General features: G+C 44.4%; 1 protein-coding gene across 1 annotated transcript in view; it reads right to left on the bottom strand.

Moving 5' to 3' along the window:
- Positions 1-1,058: 1,058 nt before the first annotated feature.
- Positions 1,059-23,250, bottom strand: part of LOC102965112 (60S ribosomal protein L28-like) — a 176,475-nt gene continuing 154,283 nt past the window's right edge. The window contains 1 exon segment of the mRNA XM_042973941.1: positions 1,059-1,203. Within this exon segment, the coding sequence (XP_042829875.1) occupies positions 1,059-1,203 (145 nt within the window).

Here is a 23,250-nt window from a genome sequence, read left to right as displayed (position 1 = left end):
CGGGGGATCAGCCCGAGAGAAGCATGACCTGCTGTGAATTCCATGGTGGATCCAGCGGGAAACTGTCCATCAGGTGTTCCCCAACTGTCCTTCAACTGTTCCCTCGAAGGGAGCTGTGAGCCGCATACCTGCCCAGCCACCTCAGACAGCAGCTTTGCTGAAATCTGGTGGTAACTCCATGGAAACCGCGCCTGTTATGTCGCATCTTTCCCCGAGCTCAGGCTTAGAGCAGGAGTGTGATTTAGCCAGGTGTTGTGCCAGGCAGGGTCTCAACAGGAAACAGATGGCACACCAATTAGGCTCATTTAAGGAGGGCTTATTTACAAAAGGTTTAATTACAACATAGGCAGAGTGAAGAGGACTTCGAGAGCTAGTACGGGTCGCCAGTCAGAAGCTGCTGTTACTGCCACCGGATGAGAAGAGTGGAGGGGACGGAGCCATTAGCGGAGACCGGAATGAGGGAGAATCCTGTAGGGCAGGCCCTGAGCCGGGAACCGTGACCTTCCGCAACAGGACGAGCCCAAGGCAGCCTTGCAGGAGAGAATCATGGGCCTAAAAACCCAATGGCACCCTCCTTTTCCTTTCTGCTCTCCTGCGTTCACATGCTCCTGTGTCGTCGGGTCTCCATTCTGCACACATCAGCTTCTCAGGGTGGAGAGCAGTAAGGAGAAGGGTCAAAAGTGGGTCTGGAAGGCAAAGGAAGATACCCAGCCCGGGTGACATTCCGCATACGTTGGCCATTGGCCGTTTCGCTTTTTGCCCTGCACTACACTGCGTGTCTCCGCCCTGTCTCCGGGGAAGAGATTACTTTCCGTGGCTCTGGATTCCCCAAGCCTAGGACCTGGAAGTTCAAGGAGTTTTAACTGATCAGGTTCTCCTTTATCTTTCCATGTCCTTCCTTCCCCTGACTTTGCAAGTGCCCTTCCTTGAATGGTTGAATTTCGAGGACCTTGGGCCTGGTGTGACTCTCTTGGCGCCCCGGCGTGGTGTTACTACCGAGTGACAGGGCCCTGAGCTCAGTTCAGAACCGAGTTGGGGACCTAGCAATCGCAGCCACCTCAGGACTCTTCTCTCTTCTCCCGGGCATCTGGCAGGAGGACCTTCCCACCAGATGAGCTTTTGCTGCCATCTTCTGGTATCCTGTCTCCACAACCGAGACTCCTCTGGAAATTGTACTCACACCTCAGCTGCTGAGGGTGGGGTCTGGGGGAATGACGATTAGACCCGGTTTGAAAACCAGCAGGCCCCCCATGGACCCCTAATCTCTTGTTGGTGAGAGGGCAGGAGAAGCCAGTAGTTCAAGGAGCAGTAAAATAAAATTGCTCTGGTCTTGAATTATGGTAACCCCAAACCTTGATTTTTATCCTATTACTATAGCTTTAACGACAGGCTGAAATGTGAGCGACGGCTATCCCTTCCCCCCTTCCCTGACACCTGGATTATGGCGGTAAGCCTGGATAAAGCACACTTCTCTAGCGCACTACAGTGGTTACCCAAAGAGAGAGAGTAGAGAATCAGCAAGGAAGGGGCAGAGAGGGAAAGAGGGAGAGAGAGAATCCCAAGCAAGCTTCGTGCTGTCAGTGCAGAGCCTGACGTGTGGCTTAAGCTCATGAACTGTGGGATCGTGAAAGACCTGAGCTGAAATCAAGAATCGACACTTAACCGACTGAGCTAGCCGCGTGCCCCACCATCTTAATCATTTTTTTTAATTTTTTTTTAACGTTTATTTCTTTATTTTTGAGACAGAGAGAGACAGAGCATGAACGGGGGAGGGTCAGAGAGAGGGAGACACAGAATCTGAAACAGGCTCCAGGCTCTGAACGGTCAGCACAGAGCCCGACGCGGGGCTCGAACTCACGGACCGCGAGATCATGACCTGAGCCGAAGTCGGCCGCTTCACCGACCGAGCCACCCAGGCGCCCCTCTTAATCATTTTTTAACGTGTACATTCAATTCGGTGGCAGTAAGTACATTCACATTGCCGGGCAACCATTGCTGCCATCCATTTTTTTACATTAAAATTGCATTAAAGCTGCCATCCAACTTTTACATTTTCTCAAACAGAAGCTCTGTATCTCTCCGTTCAACACCAGCTCCCCATTTCCTCCTCTGCCCTAGCCCCTGGCAACCACCATTCGACTCTCTGCTTCTATGAATTTAACTACTCTAGAGACCTCATGTAAGTGTACTCCTACAGTATTTGTCCTTTTGTCACTGGCGTTTTCCCCCCACTCAACATAATATTCTCAAGGTTCATCCATGTGGTAGCATGTGGCAGTATTTCCTTCCTTTTTGTGGATGTAGAATATTCCATTGTATGGATCTACATATGCACAAAATAGAGAGGAATATAGTAAGTACCGATATATATATATATATATATATATATATATATATATATATATATATATTTAAAAAAAATTTTTTTTAACATTTCTTTACTTTTGAGACAGAGAGAGACCGAGCACGAATGGGGGAGGGGCAGAGAGAGAGGGAGACACAGAATCGGAAGCAGGCTCCAGGCTCCCAGCCATCAGCCCAGAGCCTGACGCGGGGCTCGAACTCACGGACCGTGAGATCGTGACCTGAGCTGAAGTCGGATGCTCAACCGACTGAGCCACCCAGGCGCCCCATATATATATATATATATATATATATATATATATTTTAATGTTTATTTTTATTTTTGAGAGGGAGACAGAGGCTGAGTGGGGGAGAGGGGGGAGAGATAGGGAGACATAGAATCCAAAGCAGGCTTCAGCCTCTGAGCTGTCAGTACAGAGCCCGATGCAGGGCTTGAACTCATGAACCTCGAGGTCATGATCGGAGTCGAAGTGGACACTTAAACGACATAGCCACCAGGCGCCCCTATATGTATATATATTTTAATGTTTATTTTTGAGAGCGAGAGGGAGTGCGAGCTGGGGAGGGGCAGAAAAAGAGGGAGACAGAGGATCTGAAGAAGGCTCTGCGCTGTCAACACAGAGCCTGATTTGGGGCTTGAACTCATGAGCTGTGAGATCATGACCTGAGCCCAAGTCAGAGGCTTAACCAGACTGAGCCACCCAGGCGCCCCAATACTGATTTATATAAAAATGCCAGAGAAAATAGTCAGTTTTGAGGAATGAAACATTACAGATAGAATTAAATTCCTTCTCTCCAATCCCATTCTCTTTCCTCCCTCCCCAAGAGCAATCACCGTGCTGAAGTTGGTGGGTTTTCTTCCATTGTGTATTTTAATATTTCACCACATATTTAGTTTTCCAAAAACAATGTGTTGTATTGTGCTTTTATATTCATAAACAGTATGTATGTGTCATTCTGAAGTTTGCTTCTTTCGTGGTATTGCTTTGAGGATTCATCCTTGTTGATACATAGAGCTCTTCTTCATTCTGTTTTTCTGCTCTATGCCATTTAAGTGTGTGCATATGACAAATTAGCCATCCTCGTGTTGCTGAACGTTTAGGATGTTTCCTTTTTGTTTAAAATTTTTTTTTTGCTGTTGCAGATAATGCTATGAACATCCTTCGGACACCTCTCCTTGAGACCCTTAGATCTCGAGCATATCCACTGAATTTGAACTGCTGAGCCGTAGGTCAGCTACATCTTCACTTTTATTAGATTTTGCTAAATTCTTATTGGTATAGCAGACTAGCACTTCAAATTTGGACAGCAGCTTTGGAGGATTTCCATTTTTCCACATTCTTGCCTCCAGTTGGTATCAGATTTCTTATATATATATTTCCAATGTTTAATTTGTTTGATAGCACAAGCAGGGGAGGGGTAGAAAGAGAGGGAGACAGAGGATATGAAGCGGGTTCTGTGCTGACAGCAGAGAGCCCGATGCGGGGCTCAAACCCACAGACCGCGAGATCAGGACCTGAGCCAGAGTCGGACTGAGCCACCCGGGCACCCCTCAGACTTCTTTCTTAATATTTGACAAGCTGTTGGGTATAAAATGGTATCGCGTTGTTTTCATTTCCTTGATATCTAGGGACCATAATCATCTTTTTACATGTCTGTTGGTCATTTGGGGTTTCTTTCTATAGAAAGCTTAGGACTCGTTTGTATTTTAGAACTTGGAGGGCTTCTAACACAGCAGACTGCTGAAAGCTTCTGATGGGTGTTGACTGACTGGCTTCCCGAAGCATTCGAGCGTGAGCCCTCCACTTGCCTGTTGCAGAGCGAGCCGCCACCAGATGCCAGTACTGTACCACAATCTTCAAGGCCTGCTTTGCTGGGGAAGTCGTTTTCCGTAGGATTCAAGATGGTGGGTCTTAAATCACGTAAGCTAAATACAATTCTGGATTTCTGGACATTTGTGTAAACAACTTGTCAAGATGAAAATCAGCAAAGGCTATTATTCTTCAGAGTGGAATTTCCAAGCGAGTTACGCTCTGTGTCTTAATGTCTGAGTAAACGATAGATTTCTGATTCCTCCTGTGCCAGTCTTAACAAAATGTTGAAGGCAAACAGCTTTCAAGTGATTATGTGCCAGGAGCTGTGCTAAGCACTTTTCGTATGTCGTCATGTAGTTCTCACTGCAGCTGTGTGGGGTAGGCCTTTTTACTTCATCTGTCAGATAGGGATCACTGAGTTAGAGGGGTTAAGTAAATTGCTCACTAGCACACACAGCTGGTTAAAATGTCACAAGCATGGTCTTCCAACACAGGCAGACTGGTTCCAAAGTTTGTATTTCCCACTATTATGCTGGTCTTGTTCTCAACATGTGCAACTCTGCAATCAACCCATGTCCAAACCCCTCAGGCAGTTGGTGCTTAGGGATAAGAATAAACTAGAGCTAACAAGGGGGAATCCTTTCTAAAACTGTCTCCCGGTGGTGGAGACACATCTGCTTATTTCTGAGGTCAGCTGTATCTTCTAGAAATAAGCCTTTTTTCTCTCTCTTTTCTTTTCTTTTCTTTTCTTTAATTTTCTTTTCGTTTCTTTTCTTTTCTTTTCTTTTCTTTTCTTTTCTTTTCTCTTTTCCTTTCTTTCCTTTCCTTTCCTTTCCTTTTTAAAAATCTTATTCTCTTCTAAATCAGTTTCTAAAAACAATCCAAATTTTCTCTCCCCCTGCCTCTTTGCAAACTTTCTTGGAATTTTCCGGCATCCAGGAAGAAGACCCTTGTTTGCTAATGTTGCATGTGTTCAGCAGTGCAGATTTCCCTTGTAAATGTAAATGTCTTCTAGGAAAAGGATAACTTTTTACTCTGTTTTATAGTTTCCCCTGTGTCTGCTGTTTTTCAAAATTATCCACCCAAAATAATCCTTATTCCAAAGAGAACTATTTTGGGGTGGTGTCTTCTACAACCCTTCAGCTGTATCACTGACAGTTGGGGAACACTACTTCTCACGGTAGAACTGGAGTTTGGCATAGAAAAAACCTCTTGGGCATCTCTCCGAATGTTCTTGGCTCTACCTCTTGTTCCAGTGACTATTGTGGTGGCCGATTCTTAGGAAGCTTAAGCCATTTTGAAGGGGGCCACCAAACAGTCCCTGGTTCTGGGCCCACACTGATCTGCCTTGGTTTCTGCCCTGGGGCTTTTTCTGACTCCTATTTGTATCCTACAAGAGAGTTAAGACCACTGGGGTGTCCCTTGACCGAAGGAGGACAGAAACTAATGGACAAGCGCTTCCTTTTCTTCGCTAGACACATAATGCTCAGACACATTCTGTACATTTCCTTCGAAGGTCTCGAAGATCACTCATCCTTGGTAGTGGCCAACCTGATAACCTGTCCTTAGATTGAATTTCCCTCCTGTCACCCACCTCTTGGTCTCACACTCATGCTCCTTGGTTAGCACCTCCGAATAAGCTGCTGTTAGAACCCACAACCAACCACTAGGAATCCACCTATAATAATAATCATAATCATGATCATGATAAAAAGAATAAAAAATAGGTCTGTTTAGCTTTTTTGTTGGAGCAAGGGAGAACACATTCCAGGGACCTGTCAGGAACAGGGAATAGGGACGGGCTTCTTACAGGACTTGGGGGTTGTATTGGTTGATCCTGAGGAGGATTTAAGAAACTGGGGATCGGTTCTGATATGGATGTCACCAGGGAGCGGGGGCAATTGAATTATTGGTTATTTTTCATAATTTTTATTTAGGACTTGGGTGGATTAAAGACAGGCTAGGGTTGTCGTTGCTAAGAAATGTCAGTCATTCGTGTTAGTCAGGAAAGGGGGTGTTTACTTACGGTGTGCATATGTGTGTGCACATGTGGTTGTAGAGTGGTCTTGTCCCTGTCATGTTCAAAACACTGTCACAGACTACTTGTCTGGATATTGTTTATAATTCTGTGAGCCTTGTGTATATTCTGATAAGAACATCATGGCTTAGCCCTTAGCAGTGTGGTTTTCCCTTTTTAAAAAAAAAATTTTTTTAAGCAATCTCTGTACCCAGTGTGGGACTCAAACTCATGACCCTGAGGTCAAGAGTCTACCGACTGAGCCAGCCAGGTGCCCCTGGTTTTCACTTTCTTCTTTTTTTTTAAATTTATTTTTATTTTTTAATTTTATTTTTTAAAATTTACATCCAAATTAGTTAGCATATAGTGAAACAATGATTTCAGGAGTAGATTCCTTAATGCCCCTTATCCATTTAGCCCATCCCCCCTCCCACAATCCCTCCAGTAACCCTCGGTTTATTCTCCATATTTAAGAGTCTCTTCTGTTTTGTCCCCCTCCGTGTTTTTATATTATTTTTGTGTCCCTTCTCTTATGTTCATCTGTTTTGTCTCCTAAAGTCCTCATATGAGCGAAGTCATATGATTTTTGTCTTTCTCTGACTAATTTCATTCAGCACTCAGCATAATAACCCTCCGGTTCCATCCACGTAGTTACAAATGGCAAGATTTCATTCTTTTTGATTCCCGAGTGATACTCCATTGTATGTATATACCACATCTTCTTAATCCATTCATCCATCGATGGACATTGGGCTCTTTCCATACTTTGGCTATTGTTGATCGTGCTGCTATAAGCATGGGGGTGCACGTGTCCCTTCGAAACAGCACACCTGTGTCCCGTGGATAAATGCCTAGTAGTGCAATTGCTGGGTCGTAGGGTAGTTCTATGTTTAGTTTTTTGAGAAACCTCCATACTGTTTTCCAGAGTGGCTGCACCAGCTTGCATTCCCACGGTTTTCACTTTCTTATTACCTATTCACAAACCTTAGCCCATGTCCCTCCAAAGCAGAGCCTGAGGAAAAGAAAAAAGGTTGGACTAGTTAATTTTTAACATTTATTTATTTTAAGTGAGAGAAAGAGAGAGACAGTGCGAGTGGGAGAGGCGCAGAGAGAGGGAGGCACAGGACCAGGAGGTTCCACACTTTGAGCGCAGAGCCCAGTGCAGGGCTCGAACTCACAAACCGTGAGATTGTGACCTGAGCCAAAGTCAAGAGTCAGCCCCTTAACCGACTGAACCACCCAGGCTCCCTTTGTTAACTTTCCTACCGAGCGGTTCGGCCTCCTCTCTATGGAGAGGAGGTCTGCTTTTGCCCGTGTTCTTTCTTCTGAGAATGTCTTTTTGTTGTGCCTGGTGAAAGGCTGCCTACTCTTCAGTATTTAGCCTGGCCATCACTTCATCCATGTTGCCTCACTGGAGTCCACCAGGCAGGGCAGTAGTCAGGAGATTGAGCTCTGTGCCCGAGCACTTCCTGCCTCTGCTTTTATAATTTGGCCTTCTGTAAGGTGTGGGAGACAAAGCTGGTCGAGAGGAGAGCAGATGATGGGTCTTCTTTCCATCACCATTAAATTGGAAAATGATATAAACAAACATTCATCAAAATTGACGTTTAAAGGGGCACCTGGGTGGCTCAGTAGGTTAAGTGTACAACTTTAGCTTAGGTTATAATCTCACGATTGGTGGGTTCGAGCCCCGCGTTGGTCTCTGTGCTGACAGCTCAGAGCCTGGATGGACCTTGCTTCAGATTCTGTCTTTCTCTTTCTCTCTCTCTGCCCCTTCCTTGCTCATTCTCTTTCTCTTAAAAATAAATAAACATTGAAAAAAATTGGCATTTAAAAAAATGGCATTTGATGCTTACTCTAGGTCGTAGATATGGTTCTAGGACACTGACTACAAATAAGATGGTTTGGTTAGGAATGCTGTAAATAATAAATATATCGAATTGTAGTTTGACAGCCACCATTTGGCCACAAGCTACAGTCAGTTTTTTTTTAATTTATTTATCTTGACAGAAAAAGAGACTGCACAAGTGGGGGAGGAGCAGAGAAGGGAGAGAGAAAGAATCTCAAGCAGTCTGTACACTGTCAGCACAGAGCCCAATGTGGGGCTCGAACTCACGAACCGTGGGATCATAACTTGAGCTGAAACCAAGAACCGGCCATTTAACCGACTGAGCCCTACAACCTACATTTCTTTCTTTTTTTCTTTTTAATTTTTATGTTTGTTTATTTTTGGGAAAGAGACAGGGACAGAGTGCAAGCAGGGGAGGGGCAGAGAGAGAGAGGGGGAGACACAGAATCCGAAGCGGGCTCCAGGCTCTGAGGTGTCAGCACAGAGCCCGATGTGGGACTCGAACCCACAAACCGTGAGATCATGACCTGAGCCGAAATCGGACGCTTAACCTACTGAGCCACCCAGGCACCCCTACAGCCTACATTTCTTAGGCAAATTTTCTCACACCTTCCTTACCAAGATGGTTTTATGTCATTTAAAGTGCTCCATCTACTGTTATGTCATTAAAGTGCTCCATCTACTGTTCCTTCAGCATGTTTGCCACTTTCCCGTCTTCCCACCTGTGCTCACAGGCTAGCCCTCAGCCGGCAGGAAGGTATTGCCCTGTCTCTCTGCCTCCTCACAACATATTAGTGCTATGCGGATAACAGACGTGAAGGGATGTGGTCTGAATGCTTAGGAGAAGTAGTGACATCTGATCCCGGCTGTCAAGTGTTGGGACGCTTGCCCCTCAATTTTCACCGCCCACTGTCCTGCCACTGCATTTCACTAAGTATGGGACGGTATGATCTCTTTGTGAGCTTCATGCCTTCAATTCAGTAGAGCTCGGGGTCATCAGGTTTCTTCTTTAGTGAGGGACCTAGGAGTCTTGAGAAATGATTCCTCAGAATCAACTGGATGGTCTGAAGATCAGTGCCCCTGACTTGAATGGGTGGGATGATTTTGAGTATCCGTATGGCCTGCCAGTCTGTCAGTCCTCTGGTACAGCCCCCCACTGAGCAGAGTCTCGGGGTGAGAGCCTGTAGGCAAAAAATGGGTAGAATGGTCACACTCAAATGTCTGAGACTCAGGAGTCGACGTACATTTATTTCCAGAGTAACCTTGAAAATGCATAGATGAGGGGAGACGACTTGTCCCCATTTCTGAGGAAAACATAGCCCATCTGTGCCGGGGAGAAGCTCCATATATATAACCCACTAAGTACCGCCATTATGCCAGGGTCCTCACCTATGATGGCAGGTTTTTATAAACCGAGGGGCATTGCCTCTCGAGGGCCTGAGCGGGGTGACATCTCAGTTACAGGGAAGCACAGCAGGAAGAGGGAGAAACGGCTGAGGTGTCCCTCGAGGTTCCCAGATATAGTGCCTCCCTGCTTTCCTCTACCTCCGCCCAAACCTGACGATCCCGCTGTAGCAGGTGTGGGAAACCGATTTAGAGAAGTATGACTGATGATGGTGGCTTGTACAATTCTGTATTCACACAGGATCCCCAGGAATCAAGACAGCCCATTTAAAAACAAATTAGAGAAATTTGCCCTCGGGGGTTCTCACTGGGGTGTTGAAAACATAGCCTTATGTATTAATGTTTCTGAATCGCATTAGATGCTGGGAAAGATCTTGTCCCAAGATACAACACCTTGAGTTTCTTTTGTCTTCCTGTATTCATATGGACACAGAGCTCAGCCTTTCTCTCTGGGTTCCCGTTTTTGTAATAAGCCCGAGAATAATGGTTTAGTGCGCCCTCGGTGTCCATCCTGATTGGTATACCTTGAGGAGGAGAAAAGCGGAGAACCTGCTCAGAACTCCAAGGGGTTCTACTAGTCTTGCCGTGCACTTCAATTTTTTTTTTTAAGTTTATTTGTTTATTTTGAGAGAGAGAGAGTGAGAGCTCAAGTGGGGGAGGGACAGAGAGAAGAGGAGGGGGCTGTCAGCATAGAGCCCGATGCAGGGCTTGAACTCACTTACCATGAGATCATGACCTGAGCCAAAGTCAGATGCTTAACCCACTGAGCCACCCAGGCGCCCGCCACACACTTCAATTCTGTCTCTGTCGAGTGACCTTTGGTGATTGAGGTGCTTGATCTGGAGATAGTACTTCCTGGGTTGCCCACAGTTCCAGTCTATCTGAGACTTGTCTGGGCCTCCAAGTTGCAGTTCCTTATCTACAAGGGCTCTGTTATTTCACATCTTCACTCACGAGCACTTCCCTGGGTCTCATTCCACACGCAGGAGGAGCTTTGGGGTAGATTCCTCAGTTGGCCTTTTCACGCACCCTTAACAATATTTCTTCAGCACTGGAGATGCTGGCATAGAAGCCCCCATTCTGGTCTCGCCTCTTTCCCCTTGCAAGAAGGTTGTATTATCAAGGCGTGGCTATCTTTTCTATCACCAGGTCCTAGCCACAGACACCTCTAACCACCAAAATGGGGTTCAGTGACTTTGAGTCACAGGAGTTAGTTTGTGGCCTCAACCTCTGCCCTCACAGAAGGTCCCTATCAAAATCTCCCATGGCTTTCTCAGAAAAGGAGTCTTACAATGAATAGAAATGGGCAGGGGTTGGTTGGGGGTGGTGGTGCCTGGGTGATTCTGCTCCAACTATCAAAAGGGCTAGAGCTCCAAATCTTTCTCTTGATTCTGTGCAAGCAGAAAGGAGCATCTGTTTTCCACGAAATGAGGAGGGTTGGCTCCGAAGTGATTTAATGTCCCCATCGCTATACATAGAAATGGTTCTTAGAGCAACGACCACTTAAAAGTTACCAGGAAAAAAGCCCCCAAACCTTTGGCCTTATTGAGTACAATTTGTTCCTTTATTGTGTATGTAGAATGTAAAGGAGATTTTGGGGGGAGTTTACCATTTTTTTTAAGTGTATTTATTTTGTGTGTGAGAGAGAAACCCAAGCAGGCTCTGCACTGTCAGTGCAGAGCCGGACACGGGGCTCGAACTCGTGAACTGTGAGATCATGACCTGAGCCAAGATCAGGAGTTGGACACTTAACCAACTGAGCCACCCAGGCGCCCCGGGAGTTTACCTTTTTGTTCACTGTTGTGGTCATTGGTTTTACTCATTTAAGGCTGTCTACCTTCCAGATACATGGTAAGACTGAACTTCCTAACACTTTGGTGGGACCATGTGACCCATTTTGGCTAATGAATTATGAGCTCTTAATTTCTTTTTTACTTTTTTAAAAATTTTTTTATTTTTTAAAATTTACATCCAAATTATTTAGCATATAGGGCAACAATGATTTCAGGAGTAGATTCCTTAGTGCCCCTTACCCATTTAGCCCATCCCCCCTCCCACAACCACTCGAGCAGCCCTCGGTTTGTTCTCCATATTTATGAGTCTCTTCTGTTTTGTCCCCCTCCCTGTTTTTATATTATTTTTGTTTCCCTTCCCTTATGTTCATTTGTTTTGTCTCTTAAAGTCCTCATATGAGTGAAATCATATGATTTTTGTCTTTCTCTGACTAATTTCACTCAGCATAATACCCTCCGGTTCCATCCACGTAGTTACAAATGGCAAGATTTCATTCTTTTTGATTCCCGAGTAATACTCCATTGTATGTATATACCACATCTTCTTAATCCATTCATCCATCGATGGACATTGGGCTCTTTCCATACTTTGGCTATTGTTGATCGTGCTGCTATAAGCATGGGGGTGCACGTGTCCCTTCGAAACAGCACACCTGTGTCCCGTGGATAAATGCCTTGTAGTGCAATTGCAGGGTCGTAAGGTAGTTCTATGTTTAGTTTCTTGAGGAACCTCCATACTTCCAGAGTGGCCGCACCAGCTTGCATTCCCATGAACTCTTAATTTCTTAGTGTGAAACCCTCTAGAGCTATCCTTCTCCCCCATCTACTGGCAGTGATCTCTTAGCTTGGGTCCTGAACTTGAGGAAAAGTAGTCTTAAACCACAGCCAACCCATGAGGAAGATATGATCAGGAAATGAACCTTTGCCCTTTGTTTCATATTCCCCACAGACTTGGTTTTTGTGGCAGCCATGAAGTAGGGTTGGATGGCTTTTCAATAAACAACTTGCATGAGGTGAGGCGTGTGGATAGCTGGTGGCCTCTGGCCGCCGTGCTTTCGGGATCCATGGGAGCATTAGAGCGGTGGCCATGTTTTGGAGTAGCTCCCAGATAGTGATGGAACACAGTGGGAATATATCAGGGCCTGGCAGTTTCTGCCTGACGTGGACAATCTTTGCTTCATTCCTCCATTGTGTTGGTCAGACTCCTCACACCGTTGCCTCGTGAGCCTCTGCCTGCTGGAGTCTTCTTTCCTTCTTCCCTTTCACTGGAGTCTGGGGTCTGAAGGCTTTCTCTGCCCAATCCTGCCTTCTCCCCATTGATGTTTCACACGTTAGTCTCCAACACGTGTCTTCTACTCCTGTGTCTGCTTACCAGAGGAGCCAACCTGATACCATTATGCTGTGATAGAAGCCATCTTATCTCGTGCCTAGAGTGAGTAAGGCATGTGTCCTGCAGCGTAGAGGATGCTAAGCAAAGGAAAGTGAGAAATGAGCAGGTATGAACTAATATTCTTCAGGGGTAGCACACAGCTACCTTTTTTTTAAAAACCATTTTTAACATTTATGTATCTTTGAGAGAGAGAGAGAGCACGCAAACGGTGGGAGGGGCAGAGAGAGAGGGAGACACAGAACCTGAAGAGAGAGAGAGAGAGAGAGGGAGCAAATAGTGTAGGGGCAGAGAGAGAGGGAGACACAGAACCCGAAGCAGGCTCCAGGCTCTGAGCTGTCAGCACAGAACCTGATGCTGGGCTCAAACTCATAGACTGCGAGATCATGACCTGAGCTGAAGTTGGATGCTTAACCCACTGAGCCACCCAGGTGCCGTAGTACATAGCTACCTTTAAACTATCGGTGCCTGAAACTCGCAGAGCATTGATGACGGCTGCAAGTGTTCGTTTGATCGTTGCCGTGTTCCTGAACGTGTCTCCCTCCATGCCCTTACCTGAAGGGTACTGCTCCAGCTTTTGTTTTCAACGTCAAACCCAATCTCTGTCCCTTTACTTACCAATGGATCTATGCTATCTAATGGAGCAGAATGTGTGGGGGATCCGTCCCTTTCCCCTAACCCAAAGTAGAGAGAATCATTTATTTCACAGTTAAAAGTGAAGATTAACTCCTGTCCCATGAGTTTCCTGTTTAGAGAAACATACTGTGGGCATATAATGTTCCTTAATTATGAGGAGAATCATGTGTTTCCTCCGTTCCCGAATGGTTATTATTCAGCCGGGAACGAGAACACCAAATAGGTCAAAAGGACATAATCTGTAGTTCCTGCACATGGTGATCAAAATAATATGCTTTGGGTTTTTATAATCATCTTCGGTAGCTAGTGACTCATTAAGTATGATATGCCCCACAGGTTGTCCTTACTGACACTGAACCAGAAGTTATGGCCCCGTGCTTAAGTGTTCCACAATTACCTTCCTCAGGATGTTAATTATCAACTTGGATCTCTCTCCTGGATGACTCAGTGGGCTGTAATAGCCCTGATGGTAAATACCTATGGCAGGGCTGTGAAGCAATCATCCCCATAAAGGGGGCCTGGATCACTAAGACGGAAATGGTCCCATAAATATTAGCGCCTGACAGGTCTTCAGGAGGCAATCCCTCCAGCTAAGAGAAGCCATTTCGCATATTCAGCGCAATTTGCTGTACTGAGCTAGAATTCCATTGCTGGGGCATAGCTGACTTATCTGTAGGAAAATATGTCTGAGAAAGAATGATTTTCCCCCAAATTCTACTTCTTTTGCTCGTTCACTTGCTGATCAGTGTTCCAGTTGAGTCTTCAAAGCAGCAGAGGCTGAGGTGGAGTTAAAAATGCAAGTAGTTGGGGCGCCTGGGTGGCTCAGTCTGTTGAGCGTCCGACTCTTGATCTCGCGGTTCGTGAGTTTGAGCCCCGCATCAGGCTCTGTGCTGGCAGTGTGCAGCCTGCTTGGGATTCTCTCTTTCCCTCTGTCTGCCCTTCCCCTGCTCGCATGTACACGCTCCCTCCCCACCCCCCCACTCTCGCTCTCAAAATAAATAAACTTAAAAAAAAATGTAAGTAATTTATTTGGGGGACAAATACCCGCAGAAAGTAAGCTAGAGGAAGCAGGATTTCACAGGCAAAGCCTTCAGTCAGTGATCCTGAGTCGATTCCTGAGGAAGGGGGATGAGAAACAGAACTAGGCAGAATTGCTTCAGACCGGGATGCATGTATGAGCAGGTCTTGGGCAACCCATTGGCGTGCCCCAGAGAAAAGGTAGCTCATTAGAGGGATCCCACTGTCCCATTAGATAGAAATGGTAGGCCCTAGTGACCTGCCATGCTAAGTCAGCAGTCTCGGCTCAAAAGAAGGAAACTGGCTGCTAACTGCAGTTTGTGCAGCTCCATGACAAGTGCCTTCCGGAAGGGAGAGGGGAATGGTGCACCTCCATGGGTGTTAAATATAGCATCATCTTTTTGTAAGTGCAACATGGATTCCTTTTTGGGGTTACCCTCAGGGAATACATCAATGCAAAAATAATGGCAGTGTGATACATAGGACCTCAGAGTCCTAATGGTCAGGAATTGAGATAAATGACACTTGGCGGGGGGGCAGGGGCGGGGCGGCTAGTTAGTGCTTTGGGATCATCTGTGGCTCTACCTCTACTAGTGGGGGGTAACTTTTGTCAGCTCTTTTCCTAACCAGTCTGAGCCTTGGTTTCCTGATCTATGAAATGGGAATATCTACATTGAATGATAATTGTCATGGGGCACCTGGGTGGCTCAGTTGGTTGAGCGTCCGACTCTTGGTTTTGGCTTAGGTCATGATCTTGAGGTTTGTGGGTTTGAGCCCCATGTCAGGCTCCTTGAGCTGACAGCGTGGAGCCTGCTTGAGAGCCTCTCTCTCTCTCTCTCTCTCTCTCTCTCTCTCTGCCCCTCCCCTGTGCATGCTCTCTCTATAAATAAATAAACGTTTATAAAAAAAAAGAAGAAAGACAGTTGTCAGGGTTAAATTTCAGTTGAAAAAGTTTGCTTTGCAAGGGCACCTGGGTGGCTCAGTCAGTTAAGCCTCTGATGTCGCCTCAGGTCATGAGTTCGAGCCCCACATCGGGCTCTGTGCTGACAGCTCAGAGCCTGGAGCCTGATTCGGATTCTGTGTCTCCCTCTCTTTCAAAAATAAATAAGCATGAAAAAATAAAAAAAAATTGCTTTGTAAAGCACCTGAGATAATATTTTTGTGCATTTTATTTATTTATTTATTTTTAAAGTAGGCGCAATATGGGGCTTGAACTCAAGACGCTGAGATGAAGAGTCAGATGTTCTACCTGACTGGGCCAGCCAGGTGCCCCTCATCTTTCTAATTTTTTGGGTGCAAGCTAACCTTTATTTTATTTATTTATTTTTTAAACGTTTCTTGTATTTATTTTGAGAGAGAGAGAGAAGTCGGGGAGAGAGGGAGAGAGAGACGACCAGGCAGGCTCCATGCTGTCAGCACAGAGCCCGATGCAAGGACTCCATCTGACAAACCATGAGATCTTGGCCTGAGGCAAAATCAGGAGTTGCATGGTTAACCAAGTGAGCCACCCAGGGGCCCCGGAGGCTGACCTTTAAATTAAACTCGATTAGCCTGATTAAGACCAGTTTGGGAGCTGGAGATTCAAGAAGAGAAATGCCTGATTATTTCAGGATTATTAAAGTCAGATATTTTAATCAGTATTCGCGTGTTGGGTTTCTTTCACTTGCAACCAAAAATTAGATAAGGAAAAAGAATTTATTGGTTTATGTACACAATCTGTAAGAAGGCCAGAGATAATAATGGATTCAGAAATAATTGGAACCAGGGGTTGAAACACCCCAGGACCCTCATTCTTGACCTTCCTCTTTGTTTCAGTTTTATTCTCTTAGGCTATCACTTTCCCCAAGGGGAAAAGTCAAGTCTCCTGTTTCTCTGCTGGTGAAGCTGGGAATATGTATTTATGTGAATCCTGGAACTGCCAGTGAATTGTATGTCTTTCATTCTAATCCAGAAGATCTTGTTGGGGTGCCTGGCTGGCTCAATTGGGAGCATGTGACTTGATCACAGGGTCTTGAGTTGGAGCCCCTTGTTGTGCATAGGGATTACTTTCAAAGAAAAAAAAATCTTTTTTAGGGCAATCTCCACCCAAATCAGGTAGAGCGATGGAGGGTGGAGCGGTTGATTAAGAAAGAGGTTGATTAAGAGCATGGTTTACCCAAAGCCACTTCCTTCAAGGTCAGTGAAGAGAGAGAACTAGATATCTCCAAGATACTACATTGAAAGTGAAGCAAACATAGCCTGTGTGTCATCAACTCTTTCTTTTTCCATTGCAACCTCTAGCAATGAGGTGTAGAATTTATGGCGGTGAGGGGTACAGTGGATTGGGGTTAAGAATAGTCCTTTTGTCTTAGAACAAAAAAAGAAAAAGAATATTTTCCTTAATTTCTTTTTACACATTGTTTTCTGCCATAATTTTGTCCTACTTTAATGGAAAGGATGAGGTTCAACTGTCTCTTGGTGTCTTAGGTTTGGTTAGCCCTGAAGCAGACCCTGAGGCAAGGATTTGAGTAGAAGTACTTAATTTCGAAGATGATCCCAGTGGTCCATAGGTAAGGGGAATGGAGAAGTAAGATGGAGATTGACTGGAAACCAGTAAAGTGTGTATTTGTGTGTGTGTGCCAGTAAAACTTTATTTAAATGTTAATTCCTGTATAGTTAACATACAGTGTTATATTAGTTTCAGGGGTACAGTGTAGTGATTCAGCAATTTCCATGCATTACCCAGTGCTCATCAAGATAAGTGTACTCTTTAAAAAAAAATTTTTTTTTTTTTAACATTTATTTATTCTTGAAAGAGAGAGAGACAGAGCATGAGCAAGGGAGGGGCGGAGCAAGAGAGGGACACAGAGTCTGAAGCAGGCCCCAGGCTCTGAGCCATCAGCAGAGAGCCCGATGCGGGGCTGGAACTCTTGAGCCATGAGATCATGACCTGAGCTGAACTCTGATGCTTAAAGGACTTAGCCACTCAGGTGCCCCAAGATAAGTGTACTCTTAATCCTCCTCAACTATTTCACTCCTTCCCCCACCTACCTTCCCTCTGCTAACAGTTTGTGCTCTATAGTTAAGTTATTTTTGTGTGTGTGTGGTTTGTCTCGCTTGTTTTTTTTCTTTGTTCATTTGTTTTTTAAATTCCACATATGACTGAAATCATATGGTGACTGTCTTTCTCTGACTGGCTTATTTCACTTAGCATTATACTCTCTAGGTCCATCCATGCTATTGCAAATTTGTTACAAGATTTCATTCTTTATTGTGGTTGAATAATATTCCATTATATATATACCACATCTTTTTTATACATTCATCGATCAGTGGACACTTTGGGTGCTACCATAATTTAAGTATTGTAAATAATACTGCAATAAACTGAAGGGTGCATGTATCCCTTTGAATTAGTGTTTTTTTTTTTTTTTTTTGCTAAATGCCCAGTAGTGCAATTACTGGATTGTAGGGTAGTTCTGTTTTTAACTTGTTGAGGAACCTCCATACTGTCTTCCACAGCGGCTGCACCAGTTTGCATTCCCAGCAACAGTGCACGAGTTCCTTTTTCTCCACATCCTCGCCAACACTTGTTTCTTGTGTTTTTGATTTTAGTCATTCTGACAGGTGTGAGGTTGTATCTCATGGCACTTTCGATTTGCATTTCCCTGATGGGGAGTCATGTTGAGCATCTTTTCATGTGTCTGTTGGTCATTTGCATGTTGTCTTTGGAGAAACGTCACTCATTTTTTAATTGCACAATTTGGTGTTTGGGTCTTAAGTTCTCTCAGTTCTTCATATATTTTGGATACTAACCCTTTATCACGTATGGCATTTGCAAATATCTTCTCCCATTCAGTGAATTGTCTTTTAGTTTTGTTGATTGTTTCCTTCACTGTGCAGAAGCTTTTGTTTAAAATAAATTTATTTTTGGGGCGCCTGGGTGGCTCAGTCGGTTAAGCGGCCGACTTAGGCTCAGGTCATGATCTCGCAGTCCGTGAGTTCGGGCCCCGCGTCGGGCTCTGTGCTGACAGCTCGGAGCCTGGAGCCTGTTTCGGATTCTGTGTCTCCCTCTCTCTGACCCTCCCCCGTTCATGCTCTGTCTCTCTCTGTCTCAAAAATAAATAAACGTTAAAAAAAAAATTAAAAAAAAAAAATAAAATAAAATAAATTTATTTTTATTTGAGAGGGAGAGAGAGAGTGTGAGCAGGGGAAAGGGACAGAAGGAGAAAGAGCATCCCAAGCAGGCTCCATGTTTAGCACGTAGCCTGATGTGGGGCTCGATCCCATGAGCCTGGTATTATGACGTGAGTTGAAATCAAGGGTCAGACGCTCAACCAACTGAGCTATCAGGCGCCCTGAAGCTTTTCATTTTGATGTAGTCCCAATGGTATATTTTTGCTTTTATTTCCTTTGCCTCGGGAGACCTATTTAGAAAAATGTTGTTATGGCCGATGTCAAAGAAGTTACTGTCTGTGCTCTCTTCTAGGATTTTTATGGTTTCAGGTCTCACATTTAAGTCGTTCATCCATTTTGAGTTTATTTTTGTTTATGGGGTGAGAAAGCAGTCCAGTTTCATTGTCTTGCATGTATCTGTCCAGCTTTCCCAACACCATTAGTAAAATGTGTATTGACCCCTGGGCTACTTACCTGTGAGCACCTGGGGCTCCATTCCACTGAGACCCTCTGTAAGATGGTGTTCTACATTTAGGGCAAGGAGGCTGGAGTGTTCATGCAACAAACTGCCTGTCACTGAAGGAGGGCTTTTGGGATGTTGACTCCCTGTTACTTCTGGCCTACCTGTTCATGCTGGGTTGGGTGGGTTTCAGCAGCCAGAGAAAGTCCTCGGGCACAGTTACCGGTTCTTTCTTTTGGAAGCCATTGATTGGGTTGGCACGCACTCTAATAGTGAATATATTAATTATCTGTTGCTGCATAACAAATTATCCCCAGATCTCAGGTGATAATAAATGCTTGTTATCAATAAATGCTTTTTTCTTACAGTGTTACTGAGATGTTATTGACCTATAGCACTGTAGAAGTTTAAAGGGTGCTGCATAAGGACTTGACCTACGTATAGAATGAAATGATTACCACGAGAGGTTTAGTTAGCATCCATCAGCTCCTACGAGTATGAAAGAAAAAGAAAAAGCTTTTTTATCCTTGTTATGAGAACTTTTAGGATTTCTTTTCTTAGCAACTTTGAAATAAACCATACCGCAGCAAAGTTAACGGTAGTCACCATGTTGACTGTACATCCCTAAAACTTGCTTATCTTGTACCTGGAAGTGTACCTTTTGATTTTTTTTTAATGTTTATTTATTTTTGAGAGACAGAGAAAGACAGAGCACGAACAGGGGAGGAGCAGAGAGAGCAAGGGAGACACAGAATCGGAATCAGGGTCCAGGCTCTGAGCTTCCAGTGCAGAGCCCGTCGTGGGGCTCGAACCCACAAACAAGGAGATTGTGTCCTGAGCTGATGTCAGATGCTTTACTGACTGAGCCACCCGGGCACCCCTGGAAGTGTAACTTTTGACCTCCTTCCTCCAATTTCCCCACCCCTTGCCTCTGATAAGCACAAATCTGGTCTCTCTGTGAGTTTGGGTGGTTTTTGGTGTTCTTTATATTTATTATTCCACATATAAATGAAATCATACACTGTGTCTCTTTCTTGAACTTATTTCATTTAGTATAATGCCCTCAAGTTCTATCTGTGTTGTCTCCAATGGTAGGATTTCCTTTTTTATGGCTCAGTAGTATTCCACAGTGTGTATGTGTGAGAACTTTATTCATTTATCTGTCGATGGACACCTAGGTTATTACTGTATCTTGGCTAATGTTTTAAAAAAATTTTTTTAAGATTCATTTATTTTTGAGACAGAGAGAGACAGAGCATGAGTAGGGAAGGGGCAGAGAGAGAGGGAGACACAGAATCCGAAGCAGGCTCCAGGCTCTGAGCTGTCAGCACAGAGCCCGACACGGGGCTTGAACTCACAAACCATGAGATCATGACCTGAGCTGAAATCGGACGCCAAACGACTGAGCCACCCTGGTGCTGCAGCCATACCTTGGCTATTATAAATAATGCTACAGTGAACATGGTGGTACAGCTATCTCTTTGACAGAGTGCTTTTGTTTCCTTTGGATATATACCCATAGGTAGAAATGCTGGATCATGTGGTAGTTCTATTTTTTTTTTTTTACAGTGTTTGTTTATTTATTTTCAGAGAGAGAGAGAGTGCATGAGCAGGGGAGGGGTGGAGAGAAAGGGAGAAAAAGAATCTCAAGTAGGCTCCTCGCCCTCAGCGCAGAGCCCAACATAGGGATCTATCCCGTGAATCATGAGATCGTGACCTGAGCCGAAATCCAGAGTTGGATGCTCAACTGACTGATGCACCCAGGCACTCCTGGTAGTTCTGTTTTTAATTTTTTTTTTTGAGGAATTTCCATGCAGCTTTCCATTGTTTCTACCAACTTATGTTCCCATCACTGGTACACAAGGGTGGTTTCACCCAATCCATGCCAACACTTACTATTTCTTGTCTTTTTGATAATAGGCATTCTGACAGGTGTGAGATGATATCTCGTGGTGGTTTCGATTTGTATTCCCTGGTGATTAGGGATGTTGTGGCACTTTACATGTACCTGTTGTCCACTTGTATATGTATCTGTACACCTTCTTTAGAAAAATGTCTGTTCAGATCCTTTGCCCATTGTAAAATTGATTATTTGGGTTTTTTTGCCTATTGAGCTGAGGAGTTTTTAACATATTTTGATATTAATCTCTTATCAAATGTGATTTGCAAATATTTTCTCCCATTCTATAGGTTGTCTTTTTGTTCTGTTTTTTTTTTTTGTTTGTTTGTTTTTTTGCTATGTGGAAACTTTTTAGTTTGATATAGTCTTGCTGATTTGTTTGTGCTTTAGGTATCCTCTTCAAAAACTCATTACCAAGACCCATGTCAAGGAGCTTTGTTCCTCCCTTTTGTTCTACGAGTTTTTGTGGTCTCAGGTATTAAATGTTTATTATTTCTAAGTCACTGTTTCTGTGGGTCAGGAAATAGCTTCAGTGGATAATTCTGGCTCAGGTTTCCTCATGAATTGGATTCAAGATGGCAGCCAGGCTCCAGTCATCTGAAAGCTTGACTGAGGCTGGAGGCTCTGCTTCCAAGATGGTGGACTTGCATGGCAGTTGGCAGGGGGCCTCAGTTGCTTGCCAAGAAGGCCACTCCTTAGGGCTGCTTCAGTATCTTCAAGGCATAGCCATCAACTTCTTCAGAGTAATTCATCTGAGAGAGAGCAAAGAGGAAGCCTCCATGACTTTTATGACCTCGTCTTGGCAGTCACACACCAGAATCTATTTTTGCCATATACTATTTTTGTTAGAAGCAAATCACTCTTTCCAATCCCTGCTTAAGTGTAAGGTTTTCATTGTCCACCTTGTGAAAGGAGGTGTGTTAAAGAATTTGTGGCCATATTTTCAAACCACCAGAGTGAGTATGAGAGGATATGGGCTGGGCAGCAATAGTGTTTGCTAATGATGAGTCTGTGTCGTGTTGCTGCATATCACCAATCTGGGTTCTTATAGTTCCTGGTAGAAGGCATGAGGATCAATGAATCTGTCGATTGCTTTTTAACGCTCACTTCATCCCTTTCCAAACACATATAATATTCTCTTCCTGACTCTCTGTTCTTCTTTACCCTGTGTTTCCCCCAAAAGGTCAACAGTTGTTTTTTTACCACTAGACTAATGGATCTTAAACAAATTATTTCTCCATGTCAGAGTCTCTATATTGTACCACTCCAGAGGCACCATCCTATTATAATTTAAAGGTTTTTTTTAACGTTTTATTTAATTTTGAGAGAGAGAGAGACAGAGTCGGTGGGGGGGGCAGAGAGAGAGGGAGACACAGAATCTGAAGCAGGCTCCAGGCTCCGAGCTGTCAGCACAGAGCCCGATGCGGGGCTCGAACTTACAGACCGCGAGATCATGACCCAAGCTGAAAGTCGGACACTCAACTGACTGAGCCACCCAGGGGCCTTACCATCTCATTATAATTTAAAGACTATGATGCTGAATACCTTGGTGGTACACCCACAGCCGCATAACCCTTTTTACTAGGATCTCTAAGTTTATGTATGTGATCTGCCTGATGATTGGTCCTTCGCTGTCAAAGGACGTTGGTAACCTGGGCCTTGGAATTTGCGTCTGTGTACAAAATTCCCTGTTGTGCCTAATATCACCACTTCTCTTTTTTATTTTATAGTTTTATTTTTTAAAGTTTATTTAGAGAGAGTGAGAGAGAGAAGGTGAGGGGCAGAGAGAGGGAGAGACAGAATCCCACACGGGCTTCATGCTGTGAGCAAGGAGCCCGACATGGGGCTCGAACTCCCAAATCGTGAGACCATGCCCTGAGCCGAGGTCAAGAGTCAGACGCTTAACCGACTGAGGCACCCAGGCGCCCCACCAGTTCTCTATTTTACTACTACCTCTATTACCCCTATTTCAAGAATCTCTAGACCCCTTTTTTTCCCTCTTCAATGTTATATATTATTTGACATTTTCTAGAGAGATTTTATTTTATTTTATTTTATTTTCTCTTCTCTCTAGCATCTATCTATCATTTGTTTATCTATCTCTATATCCAACGTGGGGCTTGAACTCATAATGTCGAGATCAAGAGTCGGATGCTTTACTGACTGATGTAGCCAGGCACCCCTGGAGAGTAATTTTATAAGAATGCGTGAAAGATACTATATGACTGTCACAGACTCTGCTTGGGTGAACCCAAACTGAGACAGAGAATCTAGTGCAGGTGGTTTATTTGGGAATTGTTTTCATGAGGTAACAGTGGAGAAGTGGGAACATGAGATGGGGAAGGGAGAAAACGCAATGTAAGTGTACACAGTGGAGGTCATTGCTATGAAGGAGAGCATCTTCCTTCCACCTGGGCCTTGTAAGAAGTGTAAAGAGAGTGGGGAGCCTGCGCA

Source organism: Panthera tigris, chromosome X, assembly GCF_018350195.1.
Source record: "Panthera tigris isolate Pti1 chromosome X, P.tigris_Pti1_mat1.1, whole genome shotgun sequence".
NCBI lineage: Eukaryota > Metazoa > Chordata > Mammalia > Carnivora > Felidae > Panthera > Panthera tigris.
Note: the sequence above shows the minus strand (reverse complement) of the source record. Positions and strands in the feature narration are given on the sequence as shown.